General features: G+C 40.7%; 1 protein-coding gene across 3 annotated transcripts in view; it reads left to right on the top strand.

Moving 5' to 3' along the window:
• The window catches only part of galnt13 (polypeptide N-acetylgalactosaminyltransferase 13), a 34,153-nt gene extending 17,389 nt beyond the window's left edge, over positions 1–16,764 (top strand). Inside the window, exons 8-13 of one of the 3 annotated variants that reach the window (XM_072397146.1) lie at positions 67–247; positions 2,021–2,160; positions 4,187–4,285; positions 5,617–5,751; positions 6,071–6,100; positions 8,538–9,436. In XM_072397146.1, the coding sequence (XP_072253247.1) occupies positions 67–247; positions 2,021–2,160; positions 4,187–4,285; positions 5,617–5,751; positions 6,071–6,100; positions 8,538–8,723 (771 nt within the window). In that variant the 3' untranslated portion in view covers positions 8,724–9,436. Of the gene's footprint in view, positions 1–66; positions 248–2,020; positions 2,161–4,186; positions 4,286–5,616; positions 5,752–6,070; positions 6,101–8,537; positions 9,437–13,904 lie in introns of those variants that run through there. The other 2 variants (XM_072397144.1, XM_072397145.1) reach the window with 2 other exon arrangements.
• The last annotated feature ends 6,671 nt before the right edge of the window (positions 16,765–23,435 follow it).

The following is a 23,435-nucleotide window of genomic DNA, read 5'->3' as shown; positions in this document are numbered from 1 at the left end:
GGCTTTCTGTTTTTATTTGCTTTCTTGCCACATACATTTGAATTGACCTTTTCTCCATGACTACAGATCTGGCAATGTGGCGGCTCCTTGGAAATTGTAACGTGCTCACATGTGGGCCATGTTTTCCGGAAGGCCACCCCATATAGTTTCCCCGGGGGAACCGGTCAAGTCATCAACAAGAACAACAGGCGGCTGGCTGAAGTCTGGATGGATGAATTCAAAGACTTCTTCTATATCATATCACCAGGTACGGGGCGGTCAAATGGTGTCGGTGTGACAACTTCTCTCCACCACTGTTGGATAACAAGGGCCCAGTGAACACAAACATGTTAAAATGATATGAATTCTACATGCTGTTAAAGTTTCAAGGAATGTATAGATCAGTCGGGAATTTAATGAATGTTTAATTCAGTGTGCACCCATGTTCAAAAGCTGATATGAACAACCCTCATTACCCAACCTCTCTGTGCAAGCTGATATCACATTAAGCCAATTGTGTTAAAAGGACTTGTCGGTGCTGTTTTAATCTTTCATTCTCTTGCATGGGACTTTTCCACATTAATTCAGTAATTAACATTTCTCTTTTTACTGGTATATTGGTGTTTAATGCCACTTTGTCATCCTCAAAGCAGAACTAATTTGTTTCTGCTTTCAGACACATTTGCAGTGCTCTTTTAAGCGCGAGCTCAGGAATTTGTCAGAAATGGTCCTCTATCCAACAGAGCTTAAACACATATGGAAAAACTAGAGCTACATGGCTGTGCAGTATGAGAGATGACTGCCCCTCCATCTGTCGACTCAGTAATGTGATTACCCTTTAGCAGGGAGCACTTTTCCGGAAATCTCTGGCTAAGTGTTCTAGATGGCAGCCAACCTATGAAGGATCATCTGTAATCTACAGATCTTCAGGCACAAATTGTGACCTTCTTCTTCACTCAGGCAGGCAGGACTCTCCACGGCCAGGTGTGCAGACGCAGCCAGCATTGTGATGGATGAGATTTGTGTGTGTTTTGTGGCCCCGCAATGACCGTCTGTTCCTCCAGGACATTAGGGAGAATGATCAGAGCTGATCTGCTGCCAGACTTCACTTATTGGCACAGAGGAGCACAATGTGTTGCTATGGCTAATTTTGGGAGTGGCATGTAGTCATCCTATTAAAAGTCTATCTCCCTCCTTGTCCCTCTTTTGCATAGAGGATATTAAGATCAAAGAGGCTATTCATTCACTGCAACATGTGATGCTCAGACCCTACAGACACACAGAGCCAGGGGAGAAAAAGCGACCTTCATCTCTTTGCTTTTATCTGCCAATGTAAAATTTTTATCTCTGATTAAAGTGTTGTTGGTATTACTGAAGTTGCTGTCGGCTTTGTCTTGTTGCCGCTTGATGGGTTAATACAGCACAGTATTGGAGGTCATGCATGTTGGCTGGTTTTGAAAACTGTACTCTTATTTTCCTTCACTGCAATCATGCTCTTTTATGATAAATTACTACCCTGGATCTATCTACATGCAAGCTATGATTCCTCGAGAGGCACTCCAGGGAGAAACCATCTGCCTAATGTGTTTGTAAGTGTCTGTGCCCAGTTGCTGTCTAATCCTTCCCTAGTCTTCAGTTTCAGTTTCAGTTCAATGCCGATACATCAGGCTGTTTCCATTTGGCTTAAGTAACATACATCATGGCACACAGGGGTTCACAAATGTTGCACTTCTGCATGTTTGAAACATGCCCAATCTGGAACTGTACAGCTAACGGGTGAGTGGTGTGCAAATGGCACGACAGAGCCTAGGTTAATTATGCTTTGATTAACAGAAAATCTGTGCATGATCACCCATATAGCCCATATTTTAACACTGAGGCTGTGAAGTGTTTATACAAAGGCTCCCCCTGGTGTCAAGTCTCGGTGGTTCAGAAAACAAGAGAAGCACATCTTTTTAGAGCAAACCAATCCTTTAAATCCCCACTGATTGCATTCCCAGATAGATGTGGCTGAAATCTGGTCTTGACCTTTCCTCCGCAGGCGTGATGCGAGTCGACTACGGCGATGTCTCCTCCCGTAAAAGCCTCCGCGAGGCCTTGAAGTGCAAACCGTTTTCATGGTATCTTGAGAATATCTACCCAGATTCCCAGATCCCGAGAAGATACTACTCACTTGGTGAAGTATGAGCGCTATTATACTCTGATCTTCCATTCTGCTGCCGAATCTCTGCTTGCTGCTCCATGCGGTCAGATATGAACTCGTAGCATTTGGCGTGTGTTTTCTGAATGACAATATTGCTAAGAGATAAATTTGAAAATCTGAGGATTCAGCAAAGGCTTGACAAAACAAGATAGTAGCAAGCATGGACAGTTATTTGCACTTAACACGTATGATAAACAACAGCAGGGATGCTTGTGCAGTATTGATCCCTCTCACGTTTACACAGTTATGCTGTGCATGCTGGGTGGGTGAGATAAGGCTTGTGTGTGTGTGTGTGTGTGTTTTGTTGTTATACCGAGCAAGAGAATGAATTTTTTTGTGCCACATTCTTTATGTTTATTTATAAAAGTCGGAAAAGATGGAGGACATTTTTGAAGCACGATTAACAGGCTAAGATAGAGGATATGTGAGTCATAACTGTTCATATGCAGCTAAGACACGAGCATTTGCAGTTAATTGTTTAAGTTCAAGTTGAGTTAGTTCTCTCTTACTCAGACTAGTTTTTCCCATAGTACTGTGCAGCACTGACAGGATGCATGCTGTTTTCATCAAAGACGATGGCCATTGAAAAGTAATGCCAGTCGAAGGACTTATGGTGAAAGGAGCTTGTAATCCTCCCAACAGCTGGGGGATGAGAGAATTTGCATCAGCTCTGCTATCACAGTAAAAGCTGGGTCTTTCTGTCACCCTTCAACCTCTGCAGCACCTCTCCTCCCTTTTTCCTCTAAGCCAAACCTCTGACTGAGTCTCACCCTCTGTGACACACAGTTAGCCCCTGCTTAACAGCTGGAACCGTTAGGTTTGGTACCGCTTGATTATGAATGCTGTTTTATTCCTGCGTGATAGGCATAATGAATGGCTTAGGCAACGGTCAGCTCAGCTTCATCTCTGTGAGTGCATGAGTTCATTAAATGCTGAGTTGATGATAAGCCGGTATGGGCTGTGGTAACACAGGCTTAGAACTGTGTAGTTAGGTCAATATTTCAGCTTTTAGAGTAAAGATAAGGAGTCGAGGTTGGACAGATGTAAATAAGAGCTAAAGCATCTGTTTGGATAGCATGGAAAACTTTCAGCACAGTCAGAATCTGTTTGACAGTAACCGATAACTTACCTCCAAAAGCAAACAATGTAACATTCAACATTGAGATGAGCAAGATTAGTGTTGTTTTGCATAGTTTTGGAATGATAAAGGAAAAGGAGCATCATGCAAAAGTTTGTCTTAGACCAGCTGGATCAACCCGTTTGCCTCCTCGTTGAGTCAGATAATGCAAGGTTTGACATTGATCCCCACGGAGATAGACCTTTAGACAGTTATGGGCTAAAGTGACTTTAATTGTCACTCTTATATTACTATCTTGTGTTTTTTGAGAGAAAAGCATCTTCTAACATGTGACATATCAGTGATCTGACTGCAACATCTGCCTGCATCTGGAACAGCAAGTTGTGTTCAGTTAAATGTTTTCCATGACTGAAGTTCCATTAACTTGCTTTATCCATCGACCTCTTCAGACCTTAAAGATGTTTGATGTGATTGATAAAGAAAAGCAACATTTTCTCAAAATTAAGATATTGGATGTAAAATAAAATAGCTTTACATAGAAATAGCAGTTAATTAAAAGATTATTAGTTTCAACTCTGTATAAAACAATGATTGTATAATCCTTCATGCCATAAAAAGGTAACTAATTAAGCTTGAAATATTGATGAGGAATTCCGTATAAACAGGGGGGGGGGGGGTGGTGAAGCAGAGAATGACTTATTTCTAGCTGGACATTTGCATTAAAAATAATATTTCCTCATTTGGAAATACAAGACAGAAACACCCCATCATAAATAAATAGCAGGTATACAAAAGAATTCTAAAGGTGACTGCTCTCTGAAAAGCACATGTTTCGAAGTGCAGGGCGACGGGTATCTATGACCTTTATCCATCAGGAGTTAATTGTACTCTGAGGAAACCGCTGACAGTGTATTTCCTGTGCGTAGATCAGAAATGTGGAGACCAACCAGTGTGTGGACAACATGGGAAGGAAGGAGAACGAGAAGGTTGGCTTTTTCAACTGTCACGGCATGGGTGGAAATCAGGTGAGAGGAAGACTCGGCTCTTTGCATGCAAAAGTTTGAACCTCCCTGCCCAACGTTTCTGTTACTGTGAATAATTGTGTGGAGTGTGAACTGATTTTTGAAATGGCACAAGGGTAAAGTTGAAGCGTTATGTTCAGTATTAGAAGCAAGATTAGTATCATATTTAGGAAAAAAAGGGACATCGTGTGAATGTCTGGGCGCCTCAGGAAAGCATTTTAAAGGTCGCAGACCTTTTTTTAGCATGTTATGGTTTGTTCACACACCTTATTGGGAAAGATGAGGTGGTGCAGTTAAAGGTGAGCTGATGAACAACCGGCAGCCCCTGGGGCTCCTCTAAAAGGCACTCTGAAAATTAAAAAAATTGATTCACAAGCCGTAAGAGCAAGGCCATCAAATGTACAGATAATCATTGTAAATTGTCGATCTTCTTAATAACACACTTAAACAACAACTTGTTCTTTGAAACAGTTCTTAGTATATCTGCTCCTTCTTTTTGAAGGTCTGTGGTATTTTCTTTTTTTTTTTTAATCTTAAAACTTATTTTTTTTGTTTTTACTTAAGTAGCTTTTTATATATTCTTTTTATGTTCACTTTGATTATATTTGATCTCCATTTCATTAATGGGTACAGCTCAATACTGCTGTTTATGCCGGTAATGTGGAATTGATTTTGTTTATGTGAGGAGGGGGAATAACACTGAGCAGGTGCAGCACAACACAGTTAGTCCATGTTAACCTCCGCTTAAGAAAAGTTCATTGTTTCTATTTCTTTGTTTACAATCGATGTCTTTGGGATTTTTGCTTCCCTCTGTGTTCAGATTAATGCGACTGGTTGTGGCTGCAGCTTTGCGTAGCACTGTTGATCAAGTAGATTTTCCCATTGGAGATAATTCTTTTATCTTTTATCAGTTTTCTCAGTTATTGTTATATATAAGAAATGTCCAGTTGACAGGAGAGCTCGAGGTCCAAAAGACCACAGAAGCTTTCTGAAATAACTACTTTTAGCATTGATAAATTGCAAATCGAGGATCCTCATGAAGTTTAAGCAGACTGTGGATTGGTGGTGAACTTCTGCACTGATTTTACCTGCAAGGAAGAGTCACTAGAAGAAAACCTTTCCTGCAATCTCACCTCAAAAATCTTTAAAACAAGCTTAAAGAAACGTTTTTGGCTGGCATGTTCGGAGAATAAAGGGTGCAGAATTTAAATGATATGATCCCTTTAATTTTGCACTTGTAATCAAAATAAAGTTATGTACAGTTTTGTCTCATGGAATTATTATTATACAAACCAAAATGTTGTATAATGGTGGAGTTGCTGTTGCTTTTCCAGGTGTTCTCATACACGGCGGATAAAGAAATCAGAACAGACGACCTCTGCTTGGATGTCTCCCGCCTCAATGGCCCCGTCGTGATGCTCAAGTGTCACCACATGAAGGGAAACCAGATGTTTGAGTACGATGCTGAGGTAGGATCTTTGTTCTCTGGAGTGACCAAAGAGTCCAAAATTAGGATGTTGTGTGCAGGTGGTCATTCCTGCATCCTGATGGTTATTTCCAGAAAAATGACAGATGAAAAGCCGATTTATCACCAGTGTCTGTGTCACGGGAAGATTGCACGAGCAGCGGCGTACATTAAGGACCAGGGTAGTACAAAGTGGGAGAAGGAATGCCTGTTTTCGGCCACCAGGTGGCACTGTACGTTGTCTTTTTGAAAAGCAGCACAGCAGTTGAGTTACGGTTCCCACCCAGCAGCTGTCTTCTCTCATCTTCTCTCATTTCATATAGTATGTTGGCAAGTGGGAATATGACTTTGAGGTAAGCTGTCCACGTAATCCCTCCTGAGTATTCCCTCATAGTTTGTGAACTGTGCTTCCAGTGTCATGCTTTCCTTTAACACTGTGTGGACTGTGAAGTGCCAGTGCTTATTAGATTAGATAAGAAAAATCTTCATGTGAAATTAAGCCTGATATGGAACGATAAGTCGAATGGGATCCCAACATATTTGAGGAAGTTTAGATATAAAAGGTCAATAGCCAAAAATGGATTTCCTTACAGTCTATTAAAGAGAGAAAAGACATTGAACTCTATGGCCAGTCTGAAATAACACACAGGCTTTTTACACCAGTGATAACACAATTCTTTTATGAATAAAAAAAAAATATAACAGTTAAACATGGATTAGGTTTCAAAATAATCAGGTAAAAAGATTTGACACCCTAATACATTTTTATGTTTTGACTTTTCAATCTGTATGATTGCACAGAAATGATTTATTATTTAAGTCTCAGTTTATTCATTTGTGTGTAATACCTAAATGGAAACAAGGTGAGATAAATGACTGCATATTAAACACAAAAGTTTCATTTTGCTTCATGCTGCTGGTTATGCAAGCTGGTGTTTCAATATTCAGTCAAATGAAGAAACAGATGTTATACGCTGAAACAGAAGTATTTTGAATCTCACAGGAGAACGAGAATATTTTCCTCAAGCCTTGCTGCCTCACAAGTCAAAATGAATTACGGGTTATACAACCGAAGAAGCATTTTTATATTAACAATTTATGCATTTCTTTAACCACTGGGGAGAAGCTTAAAAAGTACTGCAATGTTTTCTATTAGTGATTAAGATGTCCTATTGCTGACATGCCGACATGACAGTGTGAGGACGGCCAGAGGCCGTTCCATCAAGCACTAAACAAACCCCATGAGAAATCCTTTCATTACGCTTTGTTCTCTGGGTTCTTACTTAAAGTGAAGAAAGTTAAATAATTCATAAACGAAGAGGACCGGTCTCCCCTGTAAACAGCATTGGAGTTTCACCACTGTCAGCCGCTGAGGTCATTTTTAGCTCAAGTGTGACTGACGGGTACTGAATCCTGAGTGGCTACAGCTCCATGAGCTTTTCATCTGGTCATCAGTTACACTCTGACACGAATACCTGACTTTTTCATATTCCTGCCTTTTGGCTGAGAGTGACAGCCACCCTTTGGTTTACATCTGTGCTGTTGTGTCAGCCAGAAATAAGCTTGCGTGGACATGTGAAAATTGTTCCCAAAGATCTGCCAATGGGATAATTAAAGACTGCTCAGTTTCCAACTATTCAGCTCTTTTTTTTTTTTTAAACTTTTAAATAAGTGTGAAATTTTGTGTCAGTGTCGGAAAGATTAATTATTGTAGATTTCCAACGCTTCAAGGAGATGGTCTTTATTTATTCAAGCCTTATTTAGCTCTTAATGTTCTGTTTATGTTGAATATAATCAGTGTTGTCTTCCTCACAAGTGAAATAAGAGCTTGAACTAATGAATTTATTAGAGCTGCAGTGTTTGAATCGATGACGGATGGATTGATAGTCTCAGGTTGTAACAATTAATCAAGACATACAGAAAAAGGAAGGGGATTAAAATTTTAGATTTGAAATGTTTAATGGGCAAACGATCACAATGTGTCTGCACATGCTCACATCAGCTACAACATTAAACCCACTTTAAAGCGTGTAACTCATCTTAACTAATTAAAATGCAATGTTGTGCTGGAAAAACTGTGAATACATTCTGGTATTCACAGTCCTGCGACTTTGACACTTCCCACCTACATAGACATCTTTGCAGGCCAGTCACACCTCCCAATATGACAGCAACGTTCCCTAATAGTAGCAACCCCACTCGAAAGGGCAGCAGCTTGCCCTGCAAAAACCGTCCCAAAAGATCTATTACTTATCAGATGTTCCTTGTCCATGCTCTGACTGGTTCTTTTGGTGGCATGAAAAGAATCTGCTCAACTATAATATAATATATAACATTAACTAACCTTTAGGGAACCCCCCCCCCCCAAAACACATATTTCTGTTTGTATTGCACAGATTGTAACACATCTGTCTCATTTCCTGATGTTTCCATGTTTCTTTATGTCACATTCATATAAATCAGAATTCGAGTCTTTGCATTCCTTTTCTTTGTTCCATTCTGTCTTGAATTTAAGACGCAGCCAAACTGAAGTCAGTTTATTTTGTTTCGTAAGCTTAACAGTTGCCACCTTCTATTTATACGATTATATAATCGTATAAACGATTATAGCTCTTAAGTCCAGGTGTCGATACCTTAGATAAATCACAGGCTTTTGTATTAATTGTCAGTAAAGTACTGGGGAAGTTTAAGGTTTGCTGTGATGAACACTCACGGCAGTTTGAGAATAAATTGACTCTGTGATTTACCTTCACAAACCATCTGTCCCTTTTCCCTCTCGGCTGGCTGCAGAAGCACACCTTCCTCCACATCATCACCCAATCATGTCTGACCATCAGCCGTCTGGAGGATGGCACCTACGGCCCCACCGTGGAGTACTGTGACAACAGTCCCTTACAGTCGTGGATCCTCCACAACTACACCCGCCTGGAGGTTGCTCGGCACCTTTACTTCAGTCCCACGGATTATTTTCTCTAAACTCAAGTCTGCTCTTGGGGGCCATGTGGGGGGGGGGGCACCTGAGGTGAGCAGAGTAGCACAAGTTAAGCGTAGAATAGAGGCTGATGGTCACTTTAGCTGCTCTGTAGGAATGTAGTTTTGTATTGTTAGATTGTGTAGTTGATAGCTGGGCTTTAATGGGCACCTCTGTTGCAGACTGTTGATGTAGTATTTTTTAGTTTGTTTTTGGTTGTAGGAGTAGTTGAAATCGGAGCATGTTCTTTCAGTCACAATATGCATATAGATTGTTTTTAGGCAGCAATAAAAAGCTATTAGCAGTGATCTTTTAGTGGGGCAGAAGACAGGACAGGGACATGTTGACAGATGTCCCATCAAGATGCTCCTGCTTATGAGATAGAATCTGCAAGACCTTTAGCTCGCCTTTTAATGCTAAATTAGATCTCATTTGACATTTATTTTCCAACATAAATATTTTATTTTGATGTGAAAATCCTCGAGCTGTCTCCTGGACTGCCCACCCCTGCTGAGTGATGTTGGAGACAGAGAAGGACGTGTTTATTTTTAGCTGATTATCTAGATGCAGGGCTGATTGAAATGGGCTTCCCATTGTTTACAAGTTCTTTGAAGTGATCCTTCATTGTGAAGCCACCTTTCATGGCCCTGGACACTCAGGCTTCCCTCTTATTGGTGAGAAGCAGCTGTGCACACTGTGTGCCATGTACATATTATAAATCCACTGAATCCCAATAATCACTCAGCTTGTTTATTTACATATCTCTGTGGGAGATGTTGTTTTGCTCGGTGTTTCTCTCTTTTATCAGGGTTGTTATTTTCCCACCTTTTCAGGCCTTTGTGTCTGGCTGTCATTTTCTCTCTAGTGTGTTCTGTTCTGCTGAGTTATCTCAAGTTTGCACTTCAGATTCTTGCACTTTTGTAACTCTGAAAAGGCTAAAGAGCATGTAGCATGCCACAGCTTTTGTGTCCAAGCAGGGGTAAATTGGGTTAGGAGCTCCCAGAACTGCTGGTGTGTGTCAGAGTTGCGGCAGTGAAGTGACCTGCTGTTAGATGGCCTGATTCACTGTTCACACTCAGTTCTTTTTGACATTGCCCTGACAAGAGGAGAGGGCGTACACAAGAGCCGGGTACCATTAATACAAATTAAGCTGTTGCTCACCCCGCCTTGAGGTAAAAGGGATCTGCTGTTTTTGTATTTTCCATTAGAAAAAAAAGAAAAAAAGAAGCAACTCAGCCCCCCCCAGATCTCCTTCCACAGTCAAACAGGGACTCTTGTGCTTTGCTGCACATTCATTGTGAAGCCTGATGACAAAGAGGATGCTATTCCTCGACCGGGGCTTATGGTTAGAGGCCGCCCTCATTTAATTAGCTGGTCTCAGCTGTGCACACATTCAGTAACTTGCTTCGGAGGCACTGCTCTGTTCGCTGGGAGGCTGAGATGGGAGTTTTCTCTGCCCCAGAGCTAGCATGAAATAATTGTGATCAAAGAATGGGACATCAAGACTTCTGATGATTTAATTAAATGTTGGGCATTTTCTGTCTACCCTCCCCTGTGATGCTTCCCGTCCGTCATATCTTTCCATTACAGTAGGTTTGGATGTTTGAAGGAGGTGAAATATACTACTCTCAATAATACCTTAACCAGCCTCATGACTTATAAATTAGATTTACCTGTAGCCTAGAGATGGGCCAAGACTGAATTTGCCTTCAAAGTCAGTTATTTGTTGGTGACGCAGTATTTCTTTCTGCCAGGGTTACGCTATCCATCTTTGTCATTGTTTGTTTCTCTAAAAAACGCAACCTTATTGTTCTTGTCTCTTCTCCTTTGGCAGGTGCATATGATCGTATCCCATCTGCTCTTTGTTCTTACTGTTTGATCAAATGTGCCTGAGGGGGGGGGGGGGTCTGCAATGTGCACTTCAGGAAAAATATGTGTGCATGTGTATTATGAGTGGACACTTCTTCATATCCAGACATAGAATGTCAGGCCCTTTTGTTTTATAGCTTAAGATCAAACGTGGCCTGAGCGTCTCTGCGAGCTCATTAGGCTGAATATCCTCTGTCAACAGTAAAAGCAGAATCTTGTTTTATTTGTGTATTATGCTTCAACTGCAGGATAAAAAAGCCAAGCCGGTGCATGTGTTTTGCTGTCTGCAGACTGAAGTTTAGTATATATTTAATTTTATTTTGCTTGAGAACCACTCCCAAGCTAACACTGTATGAAGATGCAGACTCTTAAACCAGAGGTCTGTAGCAACTTTCCTTTTTTGTAATTAACAGATTTTTATACATTGCAACGCTGTATGGTATTGTAGCATCTAACTTGACTTTCCCCAGTTGTTTTACCCATAAGATGATGTCCTTCCCTAAAAACCGAGTCCTCTACTGATCTGCTTGTGATCATCAGGAAAAGAAAAGCAACTCTAGTGAGGAACAAAAGTGCGGAAGCGTGTTACTTCTGAGGGCACGAACATAAATAGTTAATCAAGGCCATTGAGAGCTCTCCTTCAGTTTTTTGTGGGAGGGTTTATCTCTGGTGCCGTCGTGGCAGATAGCCACAGAATCCGTCTTGTGGTTCGTGCTCATGTGTTGCTGGAGTTCAGCTCATCCCAACAGGTATGGTTTTTTTCCCCAGTTAATTCTGTCATCTGGCTCACGTGACAGAACAGCAGACAGGCAGGACTGACAGGTGAGAGGGCGCCAAACAGCAGGAGAAAAATACAATAATTACATTAATGATGGCCCTGTTCCATGCTGGTGTAAACCATGACTGTGGCAGTGAGCCGGCAGGCACAAAACCCGAACCCTGAAAATGAAGCAACTTAATGGAATTCAGACATCATTAATTTTCCTGTGATGTCTTTCATGAAGTGGGCCTGTTAATCAGTCATTGTCACCTGAGCTGAAGCTGGCAGATCTTGAAACCGTTTGTCTCATGGTCCATTTAATTCGTAGATGACGGCCCATTTGGCCCATGATGTCTGATGTAGCATCTGTGTTCTTTTTATTTATTCATTTATGAGGGGGGATGCTGTCAAAACATGTGGATAATAATGGAGGTTTAGCTGTCTTTTGCTTTATATTTACATTCATAGAATTGTCAACACGCAGTAAGGTATATGTTACGTAGATGAAGTGACATGTTTTTCAGAAACACATTTTACTGGTAATAATCTCCTCTTGCTACTATTAACGGTTGTTAGGCCTTCTTTGTGGTCTAATGGTTGAGGCAAATGCCTTTGACCTTTGTTTATTGTCCTTTATGTCACATTGTACCATTATTTATCTCCCTCTAAGTATGTGCAAGAATGCATACAGGTCTTTAAATAAGTCAGCTAAAATCTGATATGCTCTCAAATATCACCGTAATGATACAAATGTGAAGTCTGCTACATGCAGAGTGTTGAATGAGGTTCAGTCCAGCACAGGACCAATGATGGGATGTGGAGCTACATGCACTTATTATATCTCATGGATCACAAAGTTGATTTAAAGCTTAATGAAGAGTAGGTACTTTAAATATTCAGAAGGAATAAGTCAAACTGGTATGATCCTCCAGTTAAAAACTATGTATATCATATAATCGGGACGTAATGGGGTCATTCATGGATATAGATATCAGCTGACTCACTTTGGCCCAGCTCTTTAAAATGTCTCAGCTCATTGGTTTGGTTTTTAAACCAGCAACAAAGCTTGTAACCAGATGTTGGAACATTGGAGGCTAAAGAAACAGGTATGTCCTTCAAGATAATGTTGGAAAAAATGAGGTAAAGAAGAATTGTATTCTCATGCTTTTGCAAATTCACCTTTTTAAGAGTTTCCACTCCCAATGAAATGAACAAATAAGGGATGCATTCATCAGGAGATCAGAGAGGTGACTCCAAATTAATGGGGAAATTCTGTGACTGCTGGATGTGTAAAAAAATAAATCGATTATTAAAAAAAAAAAAAAAAAAAAAAAAAAAAAAGCCTCTGTTTACCTAAAAAGGTAAAATGTTTTACACTTTGAGTGATTACTCTTGAAGAGTTGTGGTCCTAACATTGTTCTGCTGTTTTCAAGTATTCCAAAAATGTGCAGTTTGGTTAGGAAATGTTAAGAGTACAATAGAGCGTTTTACCCTTTTGGGTTTTTCAACCCAAAAGGGTAAAACGCTCCGTATTATTGTGGATTTTCCCTGGGCAAAACGGGGCATGATACGAAACACACATTGTGTTTTGTTTACAGTATGTTGAAAATGTCAGATGAGACTTCGAGATGAGTATTTTTGTGATCGTATCAACACCGCATTTATGGTGGAGCGAGAACAAAGCTGTGCACAAGTCAGCAAAAAAAGAGAGTGAAGCAGATACTTTCACCAGTACGAATTTGCTCAATCGATGCTCCAGAAGATAAACTGTTGTTAACACATTGTCACATTATGCCGTTACCCTGAGATACGCAAGGGAGGCTGCAACCTCTCCACAAGACGTCTGTGTGAAAACAGCTCGTCTCATCACTGTCTACATGCTTGTTCATAATTTACTTGTAATTTATCCCCTATTTAAAGTGGCAAGTCAGTGGCTTTGGCTGGACTTATTACATGGCAGAGAACATACTTTGAGTAGAGTCATGGTTTAACAGAGCTGCTGTTGGGATTGAAGATTTTTGTTTGGCATTAGCAGTATCAGCAAAAGGATCAAAAGGTTAACATCAAAATTGCTTTTTTTTATCATCTTTAGCAGAAAAGAGGATTTTATTTCCTCAGTAGTTTGTACATTTTTTAGCACTGGCTGCTGAACAGCCGTTCATCCTTCCACTTATGTGAAAATGGCAAGTGCCTTCCCCCCCAACAGGAGCCTCAATTCATACAAAAGCCTCAAGGTGTGGTCTGACGTACTAAGACAGTACTCTCACCTTTTCCTATCTAGAATTTCTGATCTCTTGCTGTTTTTATAGTTTATGAAAGCACAGCCAGCAGGGAAGGGGACTCAGTCGTTGAAATGTGCCTGTGAAGGCTCATCTGAGCCATCCGTGTAGATTAAATCTTCCGGACATGTGCTGATATGCAGTATTTGAAAGGGGGAAATGTCCCAACTAAGCGTGCATCACCAGTTGATTTAAGCAAGCTGCCTTTAACTTGTGTTTGTGTCACATCTGTACACTCATCAATATGTGTAATTGTTTTTATCTTTCTCTCTCCCTAGCGACTCACGTTGCTTCATGTGAACAGCAACCAATGTTTGGACATGCCCTCTGAGGAGGACAAGATGGTCCCCACCCTTAGAGACTGCAATGGCAGCCGCTCCCAGCAGTGGCTACTCCGTAATATGACCCTGAGCGTCTGATCCCTCACCTCATTACTCCCCCCACTGCTCTATCTTCCTCCCATGCTGACCTGGCTGTCCACACCCTCACCAGGTGGCTTTTACCGCACACAACACACGCTTCCTCTTGCAACAGCCTGGCTAACACATACAGAGGCAGCGGCACCTTATTTTCCATTATGGAGGCGTATCCTGTTACAGCGGGTCACAGGTTTGAGAAAAGCTGCACCTGCCAGTCCGACCACATGACGAGGTGTAGTTTTGGGGTTCTCATGGTGTCCAAGCTGGGAAAACAATATGCGGAGCGTGTGCATGGATAAAACTTATATCAGACACTGGCTTCCTGTGCATCTGCTTCAGAAAACCTCTCAGCAGGTGGAGTAAATTAGAAGAAGAGCATCTAAAACACTCCAGGACACATCTCAGATGTTGTCTGCAATGTAAATGACCGTCCAGGTAGTGCATTTGTGTATCTACCGTGGGTACAATCTTAAATCAGCACCACTGGTTTGCTGCTCATCCTCTTTCCATATCAGTGTCTGTTACATTCAGCTCTACAGATGAAACAAAAGATTTGTTGGTGGATTTGAGAGGCTGGTGAAGATATTCACATATTCAAAAAAAAAAAAGAAAACTGATAATACATCAGTGCTTTTTCTTTCTACTCTTGGTGTTATAAACTACAGTGATACTGCAGCTATTGATTCTGTTTATTTCATTTTTCAAGAGGATGGACATATTTCTGGATCCCTGCTTTAAGCTGCCTGGTAGGAGTTTCCAAGGGCAACGGCTGCTGACATCTGAGGGTCAGCATCACCCCTGTAAGAGGCACACTGTCGACTTTTGTGGTTCTTTACTGAATGGAGAATATCATCACCCTGTATAAACTGCCTACTAACATCGATATGACTGTAGCATTAGCCTTTTGAGATGTTTGTCTTTTTATCTAACATTTAACTGGACTCTTTGTGCTTAAAAAAAAAAAAAAAAAGGTTTGTACTTGACTTGGAAAGTGTAGCAACCAAGGCTGACAAGCTTCCTGAGGGGTGATGCTTCGCTCACAGATGTTGACCACTCAGATTGCAGTGAGTTAAAGCGCTAACGTCAGGGTGCATTTCAGTGAAAAACAACAAAACGCCATACCATGTGTTTTTACCGATCAAAATGATGCACCTCAATTCATTCCCATATTGTTCTCTTGAGGTGTTTTATGAAAAAAAATCATCTTTTTAGCAAGGGTCTCTTAAATTTGGTCCGTAAGCGATGATGAAATGTCATCATGTTATGTTTACAGGAGCAGTGGTGGTGCAGATCGCTCTCAGTTGTATAGCCCCAACCTCACACTGTCCAAGTGCAAAGACATGACCCGCTGCTCTCTGGCTTTGATTTGGTAACACGTTCCTCCCTGAACTCTAATCTATGCCACCCTCATGGCCCAATCCAGTAGCCAGTCATGTGGCACATTCCTCGTGAATATTAATGAGATGAGCTTTACCCCCCACCCACAAATAAGCCATCATCTGTACATAGCTTGTACTAAGTTAATCAAAGCGTAGTTCTAAAATTCATGCGACTCTATTGAAAACGAATTAGGCGTTTTATATTTAATTCCTGCCAACAGAGCTCCTTAAATGACACCCCTGGATCTCTAAAATACCTTAGACATATCTTTGAAATTCTAGTAATGACATTTCTTGTTGATTAAGGAGATGTTTAGATTAATAAGAGTATTTTTCATCTTGATGTTTCAGGAGCTGCAGGATTGACTTTTAGAATGGGTTGTTTGAAAAGACCAAAGCAACCGAAGTGGCAAATGATTACAACTTCATAAGGAAGAGTCCCACCATCTTATGGCTTACGTGACTACATTTTTCTTTCTTTCTTTTTTAACCAATTGCTTCAAGGTTTCAGACTAAAAATCCCAATATCTTGGAGAGGTATACGTACGCGTGCCTTTAGAAAGCTGTTTGGTTTGTTTCTGTGATTTTTGATGATTGAATTGTTTTAGAATATTTTTATTTAAAATAAAGTCATAAGTCATATCGATATGAACCCTTAAAAAAACTGTCTCAGTTTTAACTGTTTTAGCAGCGTAGGCCTTTTTAAGGGTTACATAATTGTCAAATCCCACGATTACTTCACTGTTACACGGTTTCTTTATCTAATGTTCAGAAAGTGAATGTTTATGCGGTCATTCACCGACCAGCCATGTAAATGCGACGGGTACTTTTCACTGCACTGTAAGAGGGTAACGGGCAACAAATGTTAATGTACAGAACGCTGTGAACATGCCACTAGCACGGTTGTTGTACATATAGAATATTTTTCTAAGATGCTACAAAACTTGAACACTCAATGAAGAAACACTTTGAATGAGAAAAAGCATCACTGTTATTGCCGTGTTGTTTTTGAGACGAGGGCAATGTGCTCTAGATATCATCGGTCCCACTAAAGCAATTCTCGGAGCAGCTTAAGGACCTCAGGTGAGCGTACGTGAGAGAGTGAAAACCTATTTGTGCTACTTGAATACTGGATCCTTGCCAAGTGCCTGCTTGGCATTCAGATTAACATTTGATGACCTCTTTGATATAAAACACACACATCTCTTGTTTTTCATGATCTTAAAGTGCATGTTATTAAATTAGGAATGTAATGTTTCATTGTGCCGGTTGCAAAGTGGTTGTTAACTTGTTTGTACGTTTTTGCCTTTTTTCTAGAAAAAAGAAAAATAAAACTTCTAAACATGGAATTAACATGACATTCTCTGGTGATGTGAGCCCTAAAACACAAGTTGATTAATAGGCCAGTAAGGCCCCTGCATGTCATTACCAGGCTGCATTTAGTGTGCATGCTTTTTGAATGTGGACTTTCTTCTGTGATGACCAAAGACGACAAAAGGTTGCCAGTAGAATGACCTTGTAATGGATGTTACCTTCTGCTTTTGTACTGTATGTGCAGGGAGCCTTCCATTGTCAGCAGATGAAGGTACTCCTGACGTGGGTCATTATTCTGTGTACATTTTAGCTAAGAAGGCTTGACCTTTCAGAGGACTCTAATTTTGCCTCTCAGACTTGAATAAAAGCACTCTCCCTGAACAGGACAGAGAAAAGAAAAACTAGAGTGAGTGGAGATGGAGAACAGGGCATATCTAACTGGCTTTGAACACTGAACATTGTATAACTCATCATTATTTCAAGGAGCCTGTATTGTTTCTTTTGGGGCACTTGACTTATATTTCTTTTCTGGCTTGCAGCAAATGTGTCTAAGAGCTTTTTGTACACATAATGGGTCTTGCAGGTCTACACCACATGTCTGCTCAATAACAAGTTTTGTCTCTGTTAGCGGTTCCCTAACCGCCTGAAACAGACCATCTCCAGTCCAGCCTTTTCTGCCTTAACATAAGAACACTACCTTGAGATACATTTGCATAAAGCCTGCCTGGTGGCCAGCTTACCCCGCCTCAAACGAACATTGACATGCCACATCACGCCCCACACTTACACCTTTTGACCAAAAAAACAAATGCAGCTGCTTCGGTATTAAGATATTTGACCAGGAAATGTGCAAATTTCACCGCCTGGAATCACATAAATGACTTGGAACTTTTAAGGAGATATTAAACTTGTGAAAACGGTAGGGAAAATTGTTCTTCAGAAATAATATCAATAAAATGGATGAAACGGCTCGCTGGACATTTACCAAAGATGAAAATCATAACGGTCAGTCACAATGAAATGGTGTAAAAGCACAGATTTGTGGGTGTTGCTCTGTTGCTCGACTAGAAAAAGAGCCTTTCTCTGTGTCTTGATCAGACAAGACCTCACAACCCCAAAGAAAGCTTTTGGCTCCAATCACAGAAATAGTCAAGCACCCCTTGGCCCCTACAAGGTATTATTTAACAAACTTGACAGTTTTAGTAACACACAAATGAGAGTAATGATGCTAAATGCAGTCAAATTTAGTTGAGGTAAAACGGAGAAAAGAAAAGAGTTTTGTATAAAGAACGCTCTTTGGGAAAAATGCTCGTTCCCTTCCCCAAGCGTTTTTTTTCGGTAAATATTTTGTAAAGGTAGTCACAGTGGAGGTCTTTACAGTATCTGTGGAGCTGACAACACATCAGAATGCCTCACCGCATTCTGGGAAGGGGCCCTTTGGGGACCAGCTGAGGGTTCAAACAGTCTCACACCTGCAGGAAACCAAACACAGGCTGCTTAACTGGGCCTGTGAGGATAAGATAGCGGTTCTGTGGTGAGGTCAGAGGAGTCCATTAAGGGGTGTGATGCCTTTGAATATGAGCCCTAATGGAAACGTTATCTGAGGTGCACCGTGGCTCTTGAGATGTAGAACATGCTCACCACAGTGGCTGTATGGTTCTTATTTATTTAAGCATGGGCGCATCAACTCTCAGGAATTATATGTAGCTATGTTTAGAGACTAATAACCACATTCCACTTTATTTCTAATTTATTATTTCAGATGGGTGAGCCCTGAAGTGCCCTCCATTCAATAATTCAATAAATAATGTTGAATGCATGGAAGTAAATGTAACCCTGATGTAGCAGATGGCGAGGATTATTACTTTTGTGATAAATGAGCAATCTCGGTTTCAGAGCATATTAAAGGACCAGTATGACCAGCTCAGAAGTCAGGGGCACGACAACATGCATCCAGTCCATGCAGCTATGTTGCCTTGACAACAGGACAATGTCTGGGGTTTGTGCTCAGTAATTGTCATTTACTAGTTAAGGTAGATTGTGTGACATGGTACAAAGATTAAATAAATTAAGATCATCTGCAAAGGTTTCAACAATATTTTGAAATGGATTTTAAGTTGATTAAGATTTAAGTTTTAAGTTTCAGTGTAGGCAAAATATTATGGTCCCATACTAGCACAAATCCAGAACCCCTGATGAAAACAATTCTTCCCATGTGCGGCATGAACAATGCCCCAGATTTTGAACAAGTATCACAGCCCAAGTGTGGGTGTGGATAATGAACCAGGTCAATGTCTTGCCCAATTCACGTAACCACACATGGTCCACAGAAGGTGTAGAAGCAGCTAAATTTGTCAGTTTGCAGCCCAAACTCATCCCAAATCCCGACACCAAAAACTCAAACTCACAGCCAGATGTGTGCACATAGCCTCTGTTGACCCAATATATTTATTACTTGCATCTACCCTGTGTTGATTAAATTGGAAAGTGCCGGTAAAATACCCCACACACTGAGAGGAAATCCAGGCATTTTTCTGTTACATACCTTAAACAAAAATTCACACTTTTAGTCTTTTTGTAGGTGTACTTCTCCTTGTAAACTTCCAAGGACATCACGGCAGTACTTTTGGTCGGGATTTTCTCTCTGTCCTGCTTCCATTAGCAGGACAGAGAGAAAAAACTCCTGCTTCTATCTATCTATCTATAGATGTATATATATATATATATACACATGGGGTTCCATTAACAGAGTGAATCCAATAATGGGTAGAGGCAGAGTGGGGGAGAGCGAGGGGATAATCAACCCTCTGGATGTGCCTTTTCTCTACGCTTGAGACCAAAGGAGAAATCCTGCACTTAATTGTTGTGGGGACCTGAAGTTCCAGAGCGGCTGCATTGAAAAGCAGCTTTAATTAGAAGTGGTCTGGGGCCAGTATCTCAGAAGGGGGCAGATCCACTGCCACAGGAGGCACACAAACACCCACGCACACACTCTGAGAACAATGTACAGTACCTGTCTGTGCATGCACAACGGCAGCCTAGGGATTTAACCGAGACATTACTGACGCATGCTTACAATCTCTTGAGTAATTTTTATTGATTTTCAGGGAGGAAGTCGCTCTAACAAGCAGCTCCTATGTGATAATCTCCTTTTAGCGAAGAAAGCAGTGATTAGGAGGAGGGACCCCGCTGCTTTCAGCAGTAATTGTGTAGTAATCAATCATCAGTCTCTAGAAGCTGTTCTACAAAGCACTCCTGTTCAGATGCTATTTTTGACCACATCAACGAGGAAAAAAACAGACAACACAGAACAATATTCTCATTTGCTGTTGACTGCACCTATTGAAGACAATAATCTTCTGAATTATCTCTTCAACCATTACGTGACTCTAATAGGTATCTTTCCATCACTCTTTCGGTCCCTCATGAGCTGCTGTAATCTTATTTGATTACCACCAGATGTTGACGGTTTTATTTGTCCCCTGAAAGCTCCATATCATGACCCAGTTGCTTGATGCTGCTCTGCTCATCCACCGCGTGGTTTTGCTCAGGAGTGCTCCAACATCCAGCGAGCATGCATCAGATCAAGTTAAAATACAATCTTTGCAAGGGGAAAATCATAGTATTCGTGTCCTAAGTGAAGAGGATTGTTTGCTCAAGTACGAAAAAAATCAATAGTGTTGCAGCAAAATAAGATTACAGACCATTTTTAGTAAGGAAGTCGCAAATTTGTGGGGGGCATAGAAGAACAAATCAATCAAAGTTAACATCAAAGCTGAGGCGGTTTTCCCTGCTCTGTCTTTGATTGCAGAGATTACAAAAGAAGATGAGGAATTAGAGAAGATTGTCTGATCTTCCTGGTGAATGACCTCAAGTGCTGTTCTGGCTGATTTTGAGAGGGGGACAAATGCATCTAGTGCCCTACATTGGTCTGATTAGATTAATGAATCAATCCCCACCCGCCCATCAGGTTTTGCCGGGGCTATTTTTAAGAAATGGGTTACAGAAAATCATCAAAGTATTTCTGATCATTTATTAACGCAAGTCTGGCACAAACTGGCATCTACAGTACATGCAGTGCACTGGATGGTAAGGGGATGATGTTTTGTTGTGGAAAAAGCAGTCAGTTGGGAGTCACAGTAAAAAAAAAAAACTTTTCTCCGCGGAGGCAAAATGGGCTGCTTTTTAAAATCCCTCCGTTATCACACGAGAACTAATCTGCATATATTCCAATTTAGTGCCGAGTGTTGCACATCAGCTGCCTCCTGGTGTGTGACAAGAACAAGCCCGGACCTTAACCTCTTTCTTGTATTTAGCTGCCACTGACGAAGCTTTTGTGCTCAGCGGGATTAAAGAAGCGTTACTCTGGGGTCGGTCACATTTGAGTGATGGTCCAAAAAAGGGTTTCTATAGGCTCGCTTCTGGCTGATCATTTCCAGGAACATGCAAAAATAGCACTTCTTTGTGCAACTGTCTCTGTGACTATGAGTTATCTTGAAATGAGTCCATGTGGACATGAAAGCTTCTAAATGTAAATGATGAGCAAATGGTCTCTTTTGACAATAAAGAAAATAAAAGGTTTGATCTTAAACGAATTATGGCTTTCTGCTGTACAGGTCCCACATAAACACACTATTTATGATATGTTATGGTATGAGCTTCTTCACATCAGGGATTTCTGCTTCTCTCTCTGTGAGCTGTTCCACAGTCATTTCAGCCAATTCATTTTCTTTTTTTTTTCTCAATTTTTTCCTGTTGATTTCTGATGAAAATATATTTATATGACTGCGACATTTGGAATCCTGGGGCCATTAAAGAATGATTTATCACAAACACTGTTCCAGTGGCTGGTTCAGCTTTAAGATTTTTCATCTAAACTGGTTCAGATTCAAAACGCAGGTTTAGATGTTATGACAGGCTTTTACTTATGAAACGATGGATTCATCATAAATGCATTCTAATGTTCACTTTTTACCATGAAATTAACTGTAAACATTATGCAAAGGGGCTGTGCCATCAAAAATTCAACTGTATCCTCCAAGTAAATGCAGGAGCTGCACAAAATTTGTGTAAAAACTTTCCTCTCAGTGACTACATGTTTGAAATACAGCAATTAAAAATTCCAAGCTCCCGGTGCTGGTTGAATAGCTGTTGGACAGTCCAAACTAACAGCCTTATTCTCACTCTGCAAACATATGAATAGCTTCCTCCTCCTAATGAGACCTGAAATACATGGATTGGATGACCCATGTCCCCCTTTGCTCATTATAAAAGCACGGGGTCCTGCAGAGGCTCGATAGCTAATGTTCACCTGGCAATTATGATGGCCTGGTGACTGATGGGGAAATCATTTCCTGTCTGTTCACCTCAAGAGGGCTACATCACAGAGCCTCGCAGACAGCACTTGGAGATATCTCAACTTTGCACAATGCTGCGATGCAGTCATTCATTTGGAAACAGTTATGGCTGGCCATAGTGCTCTTTTTAGATTCTGTACAGTGAGGCTTGCCGAGTTCAGGCTAGACATGGAACATAGTGGAGCAAACCACAGGGAGCTACAAAAGAATAAGGATCTAGATTTTGCCTGGAACCAGACTGAATTAACAGCATATTGATCGTTGTGAGCTCAGACAGTGAAACCATAAATGGCTGGGAAAAAAAGACACAACAAGGCTGCACTAGACTATACTTGTATAAAATGAAAGATATATGTAATATATATATATATATATATATATGATGAAAGGCTGACTAATGCTTGTGTGTTACAGTTTAAATCGTGCAAATAACCATCTAGGTGGTTATCTGGATTGATGTAGGAGTTTTATTATTTATATGCAATTTTGTCAGATAGAAACTAATTCAGCTGAATGATTCCACTTTGCTTTGACACTGATGAAATAGGTGTCTGCGCGTCTGTGCAAGTTCCATAACTGCAGTCATCTGAAAAGAAAAATAGAGGAAGAGGGATAGAAAAGGATCAACTATCTGTTGGAGTGGTGCTGGTGTGTTGTTCCCTCTGCCTCCGGTGTGTGAGCCTGGGCAGCAAAACTGTGGATGTATTCCTCTGTGGCCACAGTCTTGATGATATGATGAAAACTTCTGGTTGAAGGTTTTTATCCTCTCTGAGATTTAATGCAGTTTACTGTGAGTGAGAACCTTCTCTGGGGAAGGAGTTTAGCTTTCACAAAATAAGACGTGTGCAGCCACTCCAGGGAAGTGAGGATGGTCATCAGTGGCTGCCACAGGTAACGCAGAGGTATGACCTGTGATGTCTTCTGCCCTGTGCAAAAGCCATGAGCCAACCTTCACTGCTTTATATTCTTTTTCAAGGGTCACAAGAGGGCAGAGTTTCACTGGACAAAGTCTATGTATTCTTTCCAATGCCATACTGAAGTTTTATTATTTATTTATTTAGTTTTCTTTATTTTTCAGCCAACTTCTAAAGCCAAGTTCTTTATCAACCCTTTTGCCTGTTCCCCTTTTCATTTTTTTAACTGAAAAAAAACCCATCTGTAAAGACAAGAAATAACTGTAACAACTAGAAATAACACACTAATTTTTATCTTGCTGATATTATTGTGTGGGCTGGTGCCGACAACACGGTTATCTTTACATGTGTACAATTTATATTGTCCGATTAGCTCATTTTTTTAGTGCAAACATATTAACACTGTAGCCCTTTTCATGTATAGGT

This window comes from Leuresthes tenuis, unplaced genomic scaffold (genome assembly GCF_036924035.1).
Source record: "Leuresthes tenuis unplaced genomic scaffold, fLeuTen1.0.hap1 SCAF_12, whole genome shotgun sequence".
NCBI classification, from domain to species: Eukaryota; Metazoa; Chordata; class Actinopteri; order Atheriniformes; family Atherinopsidae; genus Leuresthes; species Leuresthes tenuis.
This window is presented reverse-complemented; position numbering and strand designations above follow the sequence as displayed.